General features: G+C 37.7%; 1 protein-coding gene across 2 annotated transcripts; it reads right to left on the bottom strand.

Moving 5' to 3' along the window:
- Positions 1-462: 462 nt before the first annotated feature.
- Positions 463-13,404, bottom strand: LOC107657641 (sorting nexin-27-like). 2 transcript variants are annotated; one of them, XM_016445796.1, is made up of 13 exons: positions 12,915-13,404; positions 8,472-8,703; positions 8,174-8,366; positions 8,000-8,064; positions 5,982-6,086; positions 5,824-5,902; positions 3,245-3,408; positions 3,062-3,151; positions 1,740-1,889; positions 1,470-1,598; positions 1,236-1,295; positions 1,102-1,164; positions 463-1,016 (listed from the first exon to the last, which is right to left on the bottom strand). In XM_016445796.1, the coding sequence occupies exons 1-13, from the start codon at positions 13,238-13,240 to the stop codon at positions 972-974; spliced, it is 1,701 nt and encodes a 566-aa protein (XP_016301282.1). In that variant the 5' UTR covers positions 13,241-13,404; the 3' UTR covers positions 463-971. The 2 variants fall into 2 exon arrangements, with proteins under 2 accessions (XP_016301282.1, XP_016301281.1); XM_016445795.1 differs by having other exon boundaries at positions 1,116-1,164.
- Between the last annotated feature and the right edge of the window lie 1,208 nt (positions 13,405-14,612).

Genomic DNA, 14,612 nt, shown 5'->3' with positions numbered 1-14,612 from the left:
AATTATTTTAAATCAGAATGCATTTTTAACATATTTTGAATAAATAATAGAATTTTAAAAAGTGCATCACGTCATTGACCAATTGTAGCACATTTTACCAGCAGAAATTTCCAATAAAATCAGCACAGAAATTCCATCTGGGCCTGGCGATGGCTAATGCGATCAAATACTGCTTTGGAGAATAAAAGACAGATGAGAGCACACACAAAAAAATTAAATTAAAAACCTCAGTTCAGCTAAAGGGCTGAAAATCTGTACAAACCTACTACCAACACAGTGGCAATAGTGAGGTAAGAGACAAATTAGTGTGGAAAAGCATGGAAAGTATTGATCCGTCTCTCTTGCCCTTGTTTCTACTCGCTAGAAAAGGCTTGTTTTCTCTTTCCCTCTCTCACTCTGATTGTCCAAGTGGAAAATGTAGTAATGGTTTTTGCTTTTTTTGTATATTCTTTTTCTTGCTGAATTGATACATTCTGAAAGAGCATCCCTGCCCTCACAGGTGCATGTGTTAGTGTCAGGATGATGCATTAGTCAGACCGCCGACCTTTCCACGTCTTTAAATTGACACACTCCGCAGAAGCACAGCTCAGTCTCTCAGTTGTCTGCATCTGAAGACTGTGTCTTGTGACCAGTCACATGACATGAATGTGTTCATCAGACATCACTTCACTATGTCTGTCCACTGGAGCATCACAGTCTTTCAGTGTCAGTGTCAGTACGTCCAACATAATTCTGTCCAGTGAAATGATGGCTTAAGTCTCTAAAAGTCTCTTGTAGTTCCATATTTTGATCGCTGCACTGTGGTTGTGTCATTTCCTGCTTCGTATCTTCCTATTTCAGTAAGTGTGTATCAGTAGTGGAGTACATGTGAGCATATGGGACTGGTTTGAAATGTTTTCGGAGTCTCTGTATGCAGCTTTTAGTGTACGTGTGTGTGTATCTGAGAATTCAAGAGGAGATGATCTCTTCATTCATGTGCCTCCATCCCTTCTGTGTCTCAACAGTTGGAAGATATTCTGTCAAAGAGAGATGGGAACACAGCACACATTATGGATAGACATTAATGTCCACAATTCAAACTGGAGGCAGGCAAAGCCTTACCTTACCGCACATACCATCTTTACTGCAGTTCTTATTGTCCTTGTCCGTGGCCTCCTCTTCAACCTGACAAAAATATATCAAATCAATAAAAGCAAAAAGAGCAAGCAGACTCTCACTCAGACCCGAGTACCCACCTCTTTTCTCCATTTGAGCTCACAAAAGACTCTCTCGAAGCACTCGTGCATGTAGTTGAACTAGAAAGGGAAAGACATTTTTAGCGCCAGGGCTCAATGTTTAAATATGTAAAATTATGAATGTTTAAAATGGAAAGATTAAAAAATATATATGCAAATGATAAACTTTCATGGCGAGACAGTCCTAATTGTTGTGTATGATGCAAGATCACATGGAACTCGTTCGGGACTCACATATGGAGTGAAGATTTTGACCCAGCGAGGTTTTTTCTCGCCTCGCGCGTACTCAAAACAGAAAGCCATTCCCTCTTCATCCGTGTCCCATCTCTGCATCTCCGACCATTCAAAAGCTATCACCTGATTCTGTAACGACAGAATGGGCAAATCATTTAGAAATTTAAAATTATCATCTGAACTGTTTTTCTAATTTATTAAAGCAAGAAGCATCAACAACATCTACTACAATCATTACACCTAATAAGCAACTTCAAAGTAAACATTCACCTCTAGAGTGCCATCCTCTGTGCACGCATGGAGTTTAAAGTGGCGGATGCTTATCGCCGTAATGACGTGACCTTTCCTACGCGAGTCACAGGAGCAGTGCGGGAAAGTGATCTCATTATAGCCCTCACAAGTCCTCAGAATACTTAAATACTGCAGAGGGAGAGGGTACAGGAAGCACTTGCATTAGGATTCTATCACTTTTCAGTTAGAGATGTACTGCACAATGTGTTATGATGATATCCAATACAATTTATTAATTCGCTACTGTTCAAAAGTTTGGGGTTGGTAAGACATTTTAATGTTTTTGAAAAAAAGTCTCTCATGCTCACCAAGACTGCATTTTTTAAATAAAAAATACAGTAAAACCAGTAATACTGTCAAAAAAGATTACCATTTAAAATAACTGTTCTGTATATTCATTTATTTAAAAATATATTTTATTCCTGTGATGCAAAGCTGAATTTTCAGCATTACTCCAGTCTTCAGTATCTCATGATCCTTCAGAAATCATTCTAATATGCTGATTTAACATTTCTTATTATTATGAATGTTAAAAAAGTTGTTGCTTAATATTTTTTTGTGGAAACCATGTCCAAAAGAACATAATTTATGTGAATTAGAAATATTTTATAACAAATGTCTTTACTGTCACTTTAGACCATTTAATGCAACCATGATTAATAAAAAGATGAATTTCTCAAAAAAAAAAAAAAAAGTTGCTGATCGCATACTTTTGAACGGTAGTGTATATTTACATTACATGTGGGCAGTATTAAAATTATACACTACATGTATAATTGTATACACTAAATTAAACACTAAATGTATTAAGAGAGTGGTAGACGATGACAAAAGTAAACAAAATGTAAAACAGGAAATGAGCATTAACAATGAAATATCCAAATTAAAATAATAATAATAATTAAAATAATCTAATCGAACAATATATGCTGATAACCTATATATCATGTATCCTTTTTTCCCCCCAAACCAAAAAAGTAGTCCACACGACTATTTAAAGGCTTCTAAATCCATACGATAGATTCAAGTGATAAACAGACCATAATTTAAGTTAGCATTCACTCTTAAATCAGATGTTCAAATCAAACTTCATTATGTCAAACCTGCTATATTTGATATTTAATTTAAGATTCAAAACTTTCCTTTTGTTTTCCCCAGAAAACATGACAGCACACAGGTTTGGATGGACATGATGGTAAGTAAATGATGACAGAGTTTTCATTTTTTGATGAACTATGCCTTTAACCCCCAGACCTCCCCTACTTCCTATAACTGTGAATCTGCATTGTTTGGAGACTGACCATGGTCATTTTCCTCTGTTCAGTGAGCTTTTGGAGCTGGTAGGATTTCTCTCCCACTTTGATGAATCCCTTTTTCACATCATCCAGAGCCTGAGAGAGGACACAAGTAAACATACAGCAGTACAGATTGAAAGCACACTGCCACAAACACACAGTTGCTTGAAAACACACACGTATGCAGACCTGATGAAAGCAATAGTTGATGGCCAGCTCATTGTCGTTGAGCAGAATCTCTTCTTCCGTGGTGAAGAGCCACTTGCGAAGCGCGAGGCAGGTGCCTGGGATGGCAGATGTATAGTTCTGCACATAGAGCTTATGTGGGAACTCATTAGGGGCCAGCTTGCGTGCTAAGAGATAGAGAGAGACGGAGATATAGAGGTAGATAAGCAGCAAGAAACAGGGACAACGAGAAAGTGTAAAAGATGAAGAGTTAGAGTATTTATAGGAAGACTTTATGATGTACTTTATTCATCATTATATTTCACTTTATATCATGAATATTATTTATTTAGATTTAATAGATACTATATAGTTTTAAGGAAAATGTATACTTTTATTCAGCAAGGAGGTGCATTAAATTAACTAAATATCACAGTAAAAAATTTACATGGTTTCAAAAGATTTCTAATTCAAATAAATGCAGTTTGTTGAACTTTTTATTCAAAGAACCCTGAAAAAAATTGATCACGTTTTCTACAAAAAAATATTAGGCAGCACATCAGTTTTCAACATAGATAAAAACAATAAATGTTTCTGAGCACCAAATCAGCATATTAGAATGATTTCGGAAGGATCATGTGACACTGAAGACTGGAGTAATGATGCTGAAAAATCAGCTTTGACATAACATAAAAAAATTTTTTTTTTAATTATTTTAAAAAAGTAGCCTTGGTGAGTATTAGAGAATTCTTTCACAAACTTTAAAGAAATCTTCCGACAACTTTTGAGCAATCATGTATATATGAAATATAAAACGCATTCATGTTAGGAGAACATACGTTTGTATCCACAAATATTGAGCTCACTTTGGTAACAAGACTCTGCTACTTAAGCACACGCGTTGACACATACAGGTTAAACATATTCAAAGCTGCTTTATTAAATTTTAAATAAAATGCTAAATACACAGCACCCACAAACTATACTATACACACAAACTGATGGGATAATTTGGGGGGCAATTACAAATTCTACTACAGCAATTTTGTGAGACACATCAAATAAAAATTAAAAATGTGGATGGGGCTTTAAAGATTTGTTACCATGAATTACTGCCACACACACACACGAAAACCACACATGCACATAAGGGTCGTGCACATTTTGCCTTCATTAAGTGACTGGATAAGAAGATTAGTAAACAAAGAGGCTTGTATAATTCAACAGCCCGTGAGCGCTCAAACCCCACACATACAGAGTACAGACAAGAGAAAGTGAAGTACTCGTGTGTCGTGTGTATTTGATTTAAATACATGTAAGTTTAAAAAAAAAACGTAGTTTCTGCCTCAGAATAAAAAGGTAATTGTGAAATAGATTTTAAAAGAAGAACCATTTAAATTCTGAGAAATAAAAGGTAGCAATTGTGAAAAATTGGTTTCCATAAAAATCCTAGTCATTATATAAAAAAAACTAACACACAAACAAACAAACTATAAAACATACCCAATTAATTTCACTCAGTGACAGAAGCAGTTCTACTAGGGGTAAAATTTAATATAATGTCTTAGGATGCATTTAAAAATATGATATTGTATGATATGATATGAAATATGAATATTGTTCACCCCAAAATGAAAATTCAGTCATCATTTACTCACCCTCTAATTGTTCCAAAGCTCTATTCATTTCTCTCTTCTGCTGAACACAAAAGAAGATATTTTGAAGAATGTGTGTAACCAAACAGTTCCTGGTCCCCACTGATTTCAGTAGTATGAAATAAAAATAGTATGGAGGTCAACGGGACCAGAAACTATTTGGTTACCAAAATACTTCAAAATATCTTCCTCTGTGTTCAGCAGAAGAAAGTAAGTAAAACAGGTTTGGAACAACTAGAGGGTGAGTAAATGATGACAGAATTTTAATTTTGGGGGAAACGATCCCTTTAAATGCGGTACAATGTGCTCTTTAAAAAATATTAAAGGGGTCATATGATGCTGCTAAAAAGGATCCGGCGATCCACAGCACTAAGTTGATGTATTCCCTCAGCGACCAGCACAAATCAGCTCTAGGCATGACGAAGCGGATATCGTCCTCTTTTGGAAGACCAAACAAAGTAGTTTCGCTTTCACAACGAAGCACACAGCGTCTTCACGACATGGCTGCAGCAATACTACAGTGAGAATAAAAGTTACACCTTCTTTCTTTGCGTGAACATTTGGGTGGCATTATGCAAATCTTCCCACATAGTGACGTAGATATGTGGGGGCGTGTTAGAACGAGCCGTTTTAGGTAGGCGTGGTTAACTCTTAACTTTTATAAAGATTATCTCTTTGGATTTGAGACTTTAGTCTTTGCAACTTTACAGATCTTCTTTATGCACCAAGAGCTTGTAACACTCCAGAGAGAAAGGAAACATTTAAATAGCATCATATGACCCCTTTAACAATCAGATTGGAATCAGCTGATTATGGCATTAAAATATTTGTATTAACCAAAATTAAGAAATCTGAACCATTACACCACTTGTTACTACTAAACACAGTAGTTATTACTAAACACAGGCATAAAAGACTGTCATACTGGAAAAAGAAGCAAACTCTTACCAAAGGAGTGGTTAATGACTTCAAACAGAGCAAAATAACTTGCAGTAATGCTGTCCATCCCAATTTTCGTTACAACAGCCTGAAAAAGACAGGTGGAAGAATGCAATGTATGAAACTGTTGCATTTTAAATAAAATGTTGCAGGATTAAATGCTGTACCTGGTAGACCTGGTCTGTTGTGCAATTCTTTCGCACCCGGACCATAACTGTAGTTTTGTCTGGCATGGCTATCCTTAGCTCCACATCAGAAACACCATTATAATTCTAGGAGGAATGAGAGAGAGACCTAAAAATACAGTCCAAACAGACAGAGCAGCGCTTCAGGCTGCTTGTCCACCGTGTACTTGAGAAACACCCTGACAGGTACAGCCTCACACTTACAGCAGAGCAATGAAACATGCAAATGGGTATACAAATAACATCATGACTGCCACATTTTCAAATGCTGCTTTTCTTACTGGTTAAATACAATTTCATAGAATCCATTTAATTTTAACTAAATGTAACCAGATAGATATAAAACCAGGTCCATCTGTTTTGGAAAGACATACTGTACAGTTTTCGAGCCCTGAAATTTCATTTTCTTAATTTTTTTTTTTCAGATTTCATTTAATTTCATGTATGTGTGTGCACATAAAATATACATTGTATGTATGTACTGTTGTTGCAAGTTGTTGCCTCCCTTGCAAGTGTGCTTAAGTCTCCTACTGGGTCTTGGCCCCCAGGTTGAGAACCATCGCTTTAAGGGTAATAATCAACTTGATAATCAACTGTTCCTCTGTGTTTGCCATTTAAATACATTACATTTTTACACTGTAATACAATAAACAGTCTGCATTCAAGATGAACATAACAGTTGAACTGAATTGAGCTGAATAGTCTTTAGTTACTGTGTGTTAAAGGCACATTTTCAATGCTAACTGACCCATCACACTTTGTCTTTGATGGATCTTTGTGACTTGTGACATTCTTTGATTGATTCAATAATTTTTTGAGTCAAGTGAGAATGCAATGCTGTAAGCGTGGACCTTTTCTTGTTTACATGTGCAGTTATAATCAAGCTAAAGCAGGTCTACAGTCTCCTTCTCTTTGTCCAAGTACATTTACTTGTACTCATTTAGTTGTCTTTAGTGTGTGCTGATTATATTTAGGCTTTCAAATTCTTAAGTTATGCTCATTTGTGGAAATCATCATGATGAAGAAAACATGTAAGAATCATAAACTTTTGTTGGTCACTGTGCTTATTTTCTGTAATAATCCAAAAGTCAATGGAAAAATCCTATTGTTTTTTTTTTGAGGGAACCCTGATGCTAACTTTTGGGTTGGCCTACAAAAAATAACCACTACAGCACTCTGTTAGTCTGTTAGTCAATAATGGCACAAATAAATGGAATAGAATAAAGCAGGGCATGAAGCATTTTTATCATCCTAATATGCTTAAAATCAGGCCTGGCCACCCTGTCCCACAGGACAAACCCTGCATGCCTAGACAGAGTGGTCATGTGATTACCGAGGATGAACTGCAACAGACATTGCCCATGGTACACTGATACTTCCTGTTTCTGCTTGCAATCACTCTTTGAGCGCAACCAAAACATACCAAACAGCCCTGCCATCCTTCATACTATTTTTTTTAGATCAGATGACCCTAATGGCAATCTTTGGATAGATCTGTAGATAAATATTAGTAGGAAAGGCACTGTTTTCCTATTATACATGTGATGTGTCACATATACAGTTGGGGTGTCTTGATACACCAGTATTGATGATAACAGTGATATTTTAAAAATATTGATATTATGTCAAAAGTACACATATGATAATATCATAAATAATATGGTGCCAGTAACTATCTGGTTGACACTGCAACATAGTACGTGGCAGTATTGCAGTTTAATGCCGGTTGTCACTCATAATAAAACAGAAAAAAGACAATGAAGCAGCATGTAGCTACTTCTGTCACACAAAATCACAGGCAATGACAGGAGAAAGCAAACGTGGAAGTTTCTTTGATTATGTAAAAAAGATCAACATTGTTCTTTTTGTACACTTTATACGGTAAAATTATACAATTTTCTATAAATGTTAAAATAATATCATTGCGAATACTTTTGCCTTTGATGATCGTTTAATGAATATCTGATATCTTGACAGCCGCAATATACACAAAACCTTACCTCGTCAGACTCCGACAAAAACTCCTGCATGATGTCGCTCTCTCCGATTACCCGAACAGAACACACTGGTGAGATCAAGAGGGGAAGGCAGAGAAACACAGAGAGAGAATGTTGGAAACATCTGTAAACACTTACTTTCTAGATTTTCTTACTTCCTTTGTTGTCTTCTCTTACCTTTCTCCAAGTACTCCTCCAGCCCTCGTCTGCGAGCATCTAGCTGTTGCTCAGACAGGGAGAAAGGCCATTTCCCCGGCAGCTTGGGAAACGCAAAGTTGGCAAATTCCCTCTTCAGATTCTGATGCAAGATGGCAAACTCCCGATAACGCTTTGAGCACAACTGCCTGCCTGCCATATACACGTTGTAGACCTGACACAAACACGCAATGTTGTCAAAAATAACCCTGAAATCATCTGGAGAAAAAATATCAAACCAAACAGAAGCATAAGTGGCCAGAGCAGATAAAACACTCACTACAAACTTCTCTCCGTTCTGTTCCACATGTTTGTAGGTGGGCACGGAGATGGGCACGGCCTGCTTGTCGCTGTAGTCATAGCAGGACTGAGATGAGCCATCATCCCCGGGATCAAGGCTGTCCGTCTCTGGCTGAGGAACCGACAGGATGGCCAAGACTAACTCTTTCTCTCCTGCTCGGATGAGATCTACCACCTGCTTATGAGTGGCCCCTTCCACATTCACCCCATTTCTGCAGATGGAAGGAAAGAAGGATCTGGTTACAGAATTAAACTTGTACTCACAGCCAATTACAGTGTGACGTTAAACGGTTAATGCTATAAGTCTTGTGTTTCCATTCAATTTTAGAGGGTTAATGTCAGATCAGATATCTCCTAATCCTGAACCACTACTTTGGTGGAGTTCCTGGAGCTCCTATTTTCTGGTCTAATATTTTCAGGGCTCCACAATAAGGATGGCCCGCTGGCCCATGGCCATGTGTGAGCATGTTTCGGGCCAGTTGACAGAACAGATACTTGCCCTTTCAAGCCAGTGGTGTGATTCCACTTAAAATTTTACATTTATTGATCCTGTACAAGCCTTTTTTGCCTTGCAGATTGAAATGTTTGGTTTTCTTGCTGCAATGGTAGCTTGTTAACATAGATGCGTGTTTTTTTTCTTTCCAAACTTGCAAAAATGACCAGTGATAATTTTGAAAGCATCAGTAAGAAAGTGTTGAAAACTACAAACCAAATCTGCATTTATCAAAGAATTCTGAAAAAAACAGCAACTGTTGTCAACATGATAACAATAAGAAATAATTTGTGAGCAACAAATCAGAATGATTTCTGAAGGATCAAATGACACTGAAGTTTAGAGTAATGATGCTGAAAATTCAGCTTTGCAATCACAGGAATAAATTACATTTTACACTAGAATAGTTCTTTAATATTTCACAATATTACTGTTTTACTGTATTTTTTATCAATTCAATGTAGCCTTGTGAAGCATAACATTTTTCGAAAACATTAACAAAAAAGTAGGTCTAGGACTAGGTGTACAGTGTATGTATATATAATTTCTATTCTACTCTGTAACGGTAACAATTCATAGAAATATAAATAAATCTCAAGCATAAAAATGCATAGGTAAAAATAAAACAAATCATTCTTTTCTTTTGTAAAAATCTGAACTACTAGCCCAACTTATTAGTAGAAAAAAATCCTTATTTTTGAGCTCTGCTAAAAGTCAGGTTTTATTACAACAGAGACTTCTCAAGAGATGACTGAACTGGTCTTACTCAAAGTATTCCATTTTCTGCCCTGAAAACCTGAGTGTGACCTCAAAATCTGTGATGTATGTGGTAAGTGTATGTGTTTGATACAGCTAATAGGAAAGACATTTCATTCTGGCTGTTATGTAGGTTTCAGAGATTATTCAGGGCAGAAAACAAACCCTGTCTGAACATGATGTCCAATGTGCTGAAGAGTTTCCAGTAAATACGTTGCAGTAAGATCTTTGGAACAAAGTACTTAAGAGTTACTCAACAGTATTCAGCAGTGTATTGACATACTCTCTATCTCTCTTTCTCGTAGACACTCAAAGACGCTCTCAGTCAGCCATTCAAAGAAAAGCTGAATCAACTAAACACTCACTCTTCCTCCTTACTGTACATAAAAGAGTGGTAAATATCATGCCACTGAATCATAGTTTTGTGTTGCCCATGGAAGCATTTTGACCGTGGCTCCAACCTACAATGTGTCTTCACACACACCATCTCCCTCTTTTTGACACTCCATTAAACACAAGAAACGGAGCAGGATGACCTGCTTCCAGACAAGCTATACCCTCCATTATATATTTGACATGACAATCTACAGTACATTTGCCCACTTATAAAACGTTAACAGGGGAGCACAGAGAAGGAACTGAGCGATTTAAAGTGCTGGGTATCAATACAGGCTTCCAGATTAAATTCAAAAACACTCGATTTGATTCTGATTCAATCGGGTATTTTTTAATGGACATTTTTTTGCTCACCGAATTTTTGCAGGCGAAATACAGTCATTTCAACAGACATCCAAACAATTGGGAATTCCGTGTGAGGTCTAAAGATTTCCCCATGCAAATTTCACAACACGTTCAGGTTGGTCACACAGATTCGCCACATTTACCAACAGAAAGCTGCTTGGTTTGAAAAACACTTCTGTGTGAGTTGTTCTTCCTACATCGCTACTCTCCTCAACAGACAATGGACCTATTTTGCCAACAAAATTTTGCTAAAAATTTCACTGATATGACTGCACCTCAATGCTTTAAATTATACAGAACAGAGTTTCTAACTGATTCAAAGGGGTAACTTGTCATTCTAAACTATTGAATATAAGAACTGGCTTATAAAAGTCATTCATTTTGGGAGTTAGGCTATATTGGTCGAGATGTATCTTTATTGATTCACTAAAAAGAGTGATAAGAGTCTTTGCTTGTGAATCAGCTGCACTGGTCATGTTGTATGTTTGTTTATGCATATTAGTACACAAGGAAGACTCAATATAAATGTTGTTTGCCAATATTTTGTGGATCACAGTCGTTTTGTTGCAACCCATTAAATGCAGATGGCAAACTATATAAATTTCAAAACTATGAATTCAAAAATATACCAAGACGACCCAAACTGTGCAGTGGCATAAATTAGATCAGCAGAAGGCAGGGAACTCTGCAGCACTGTAACTTTTCATGCAGCCACTGAAAATAAGCATAGTGTATGTAAAGGTTTGCTCTTTAGACTTTAAAAATTGATATCAGGATTGATCAAATGAAGACACCAATTAATGAAAAATTTTATATTTTTAACCAGCCCTTTCAGTTTAGGGGGCTTGTCTCTGAGGGTGCTTTGCAAAACGTTGCATTTCATTTCATCTGTGCAGGTAGAATGTTTTTAGGGACACCTGCAAAACAGAAAGAGTTGGTGATTTAAGACAGATGAGCACAGCTCTGCCCTCCTCTCTGTCCCGAGTTTACACTGACTGATGCTGAGCTCTGTCGCCTTCAGCACCACGGAAACCACTTGTCACCATGGCAACCAACGCCTGCATCAGTGAGGTGCCCTGTGAATATTAACATGCAACCGGAACCCCTCCAGTAAGATTCGAGACACAATAACATCAACAAGTAATAAATCGTAACCCAAATATAACCCAGACGTTCCTCCTAACAGATATCCCCTAATGTAGTCCAGACAAGTCTGCGGTTACATAATCATGCTGCAAATGTTTGAGATCACCATGGTCATAAAAAGGACGTGCCGATCATTCAGAAGGTGTGTGCTATTGTTTACACAATTGTCCAATGCGGTTTATTTCGATTTTGACCCAGTATTGCTCAGAACAGTGCACAGTCAGCTACAGCAAGATGAGAGGGAATGAGAGAGCTTGTCTGTTCACGCTGCTGTATGTGACCTGAATCTGCAATGAAGACAAACGCGTCCAAACACAAACCTCCTTTATCTAGTGGAAGTGAAGCAGCCATTCACCGATGCATATGACAGGCAGACACTGTGTGCAAAGAGATGTTAAAGGGATGTTAAACGGATAGTTCAGCCGGAAATTAAAAAGTGTGTCATCATTTACTCATCCTCATGTTGTTCCAAACGTATATGACTTACTTCTAAGGAATGTAACAGAAGATGTTAGACTAAATGTAACAGTCTCTACTCCCATTCAAGGCATCTTTTTTTTGTCCATATAATGAAAGCAAGTTGATTGGGGATGCCATTCTGGCTAGGATCTCCTTTTGTTGTCCACGAAAGTTGGGTTTGGAACAACATGATGGTTGGTAGATGATGACATACATTTTATTTTTGGGTAACTATCTCTTTAAGATCAGGGAGGCTGAAATGGCAGGCTGCATTTGTGAAAACAAAGTCAGTTCTGTCAGCAAATAGATGTCCTTGAAATTATGAAGTCAGCTTCTAAAAAAGGAGATATTTCCAAAAACCTAAAGGATATGGGATAATTGTAATACTAGATATCTGAATGACAGCCTGGGATGTGCTTAGAACATCAAATCCTGCTGTAAAGAAGTGCATTCTGCAGTCCAGGACATGTGTCTTCATTACTGTGCTGCATTACATCTGTATGCCATTTTTACAATAAATCGCATTTTTCGTTACTAATAAGATGATATGCAGTGCTGCAGTGACAAGGCTGGCTAACTTTCAGCTTCTTAACGTTACTCCAATATCCATCAACTCACTTATTAGCCACGTTAGCAGTTGCACTGGATTACAGCGTCTTTTCTCTCTTCAGACGCCTTTAAATGCCTTAAAAGCACGGTTGACTTTCGCCTCTGGTGTTTAAAACCAAATCTGGCCGCTTTCTGTCTAACAAGGGATGATGGTGAAGGCGGGCAGCGATGTTAAGCGCGTCTTGATGTAGTCCATAGAACATTTACATATAAACTTACACTTCAAGAATACGGTCGCCCTTTGAGATTCCGGCTCGGTCTGCCGCGCCGCCCGGTAACACGGCGCTGACGTGCTGCAGCGGGGCGTAAAGTTCGCCGTTGATGCTCCTCAGTTGCCCTCCTTCGCTTACTTGCCCGCGGACGTTAAAGCCATAGCCCGAGTCCGACTTGACGATGCGGACCAACCGAGGCCCGGAGGTGACCGTGGTCGCTACGAGGCCGTCGGCGCACGTTCCCGAGCTCATGCCGGAGCCATTGCGGGCCGCCGAGTGAAGCGTGGAAGGGCCAGCGGAGCGAGTCCCGTCTCCTTCGACAACATCTGCCATCTTTATTTGAAGAAATCCTGCCTCCACAGCGGGCGCCGACGGTGCCGAAGTGCTACATGAGCTTATTGGCTGGCGGAGTGCGTCAGACTCCAGAAGGGAAAGACTGACGCCAAATCGCCCCCATCACGAGACACTGGCTGTGTTCGCAATGGCACACTAGCGTACTGCTTACTGCCCACTACACAGTGCATACTGCCTACTTTTTTAAGAATAGTGAAACACTGAACATTAATTCAGCACAGCTGTCGAGGCTGTTACCTTACAAATAAATATACCGTTCTTTTTACAAAGGCTTGTTAATAAGGGTTCATATGCATATTGCGTAATTGAACTCATCCCATAATTAATGAACTTTACATATTGAACAGAACTGAATCAACGTTTTTAACTGAACAATGATATTATTTTCTTTTTGGCAGTTACACTAAGTAGAAAAAGCGATTTATTCTAGTTAGCCTACACTAAGTGCAAATAATGATAAATTCTGTTTACACTAGAATAGCATTTTCTTTAGCAATGGGCTAAGTGTAAATCGTAGTTAGGTGGCAGATATTATACCTCAGTAGCCTACTGTAGTACATTATAAAACAGTATGCAATAACATACTGAGTGTAAATGATCATATTCATTAAGAATTATTAAATGGATCCCTAACCATACCCAATAAACACTGTATTGTTAATGAGGCGTTTTGTTTACAATTTTCAAATATTTCCTTTATTTTTATTGAAAACAAATGCCTTTCCGATCTGATATGTGATGGGAAAAGGAGAAGAATGAGTTTGGCAAAAGGCGTATCGCAGTCAGGCGTTGCTTTAACTGCTTTACAGCAGAATTTCATTCTGCATAATTGAAATATTATTTTTATTTATATATTATATTACTGCAATATTTTTTATATCTTTGAAACAATCTGTACTGTAGGCTATAAAGAGATAAAGGTGACGTCATTTGACTTAATCGGAAACGTGCCATAGAGATTAAGGTACAATTTATGTCCTACTAACGATATTGTTTTTAAATACACAGCAATAGTTTGTAGTTTACAGTAACATGTATACATACATGTACATATAAAAGTGTTACATTTATAATTACTATCCCCCGCCTCCAGTTCACTCACGCGTTTGAAGATGAAAAGCGCGTTGCATTGTGGGAAACAGTATCCCATGCAGTGTCTTCAGATGCACACATCAGATTTCAACAAATGTAGTAGGTAATCCGGGAATTCCATGCATACAGAAAATTCACATACTATTCACGGTATACACATTGCATACTACAATATTGTAGGAGTTGTATGGTAGTATGTCATTCCAAACACTGCTTCTGTATTGATTTCAGTGTAGCCTACTTAAGTTATATTTAGCAT

This window comes from Sinocyclocheilus anshuiensis, unplaced genomic scaffold, assembly GCF_001515605.1.
Source record: "Sinocyclocheilus anshuiensis isolate Anshui unplaced genomic scaffold, SAMN03320099.WGS_v1.1 scaffold43, whole genome shotgun sequence".
NCBI lineage: Eukaryota > Metazoa > Chordata > Actinopteri > Cypriniformes > Cyprinidae > Sinocyclocheilus > Sinocyclocheilus anshuiensis.
Note: the sequence above shows the minus strand (reverse complement) of the source record. Positions and strands in the feature narration are given on the sequence as shown.

Excerpts from the sequence above, each read along its gene's own strand:
- LOC107657641 (XM_016445795.1), bottom strand. The coding sequence starts at position 13,240 with ATGGCAGATGTTGTCGAAGGAGACGGGACTCGCTCCGCTGGCCCTTCC. Across the intron at positions 3,409-5,823 it reads AGTCATTAACCACTCCTTTG|CACGCAAGCTGGCCCCTAAT; the intron begins GTAAGAGTTTGC and ends TCTATCTCTTAG. Across the intron at positions 1,599-1,739 it reads CAGAGGATGGCACTCTAGAG|AATCAGGTGATAGCTTTTGA; the intron begins GTGAATGTTTAC and ends CTGTCGTTACAG.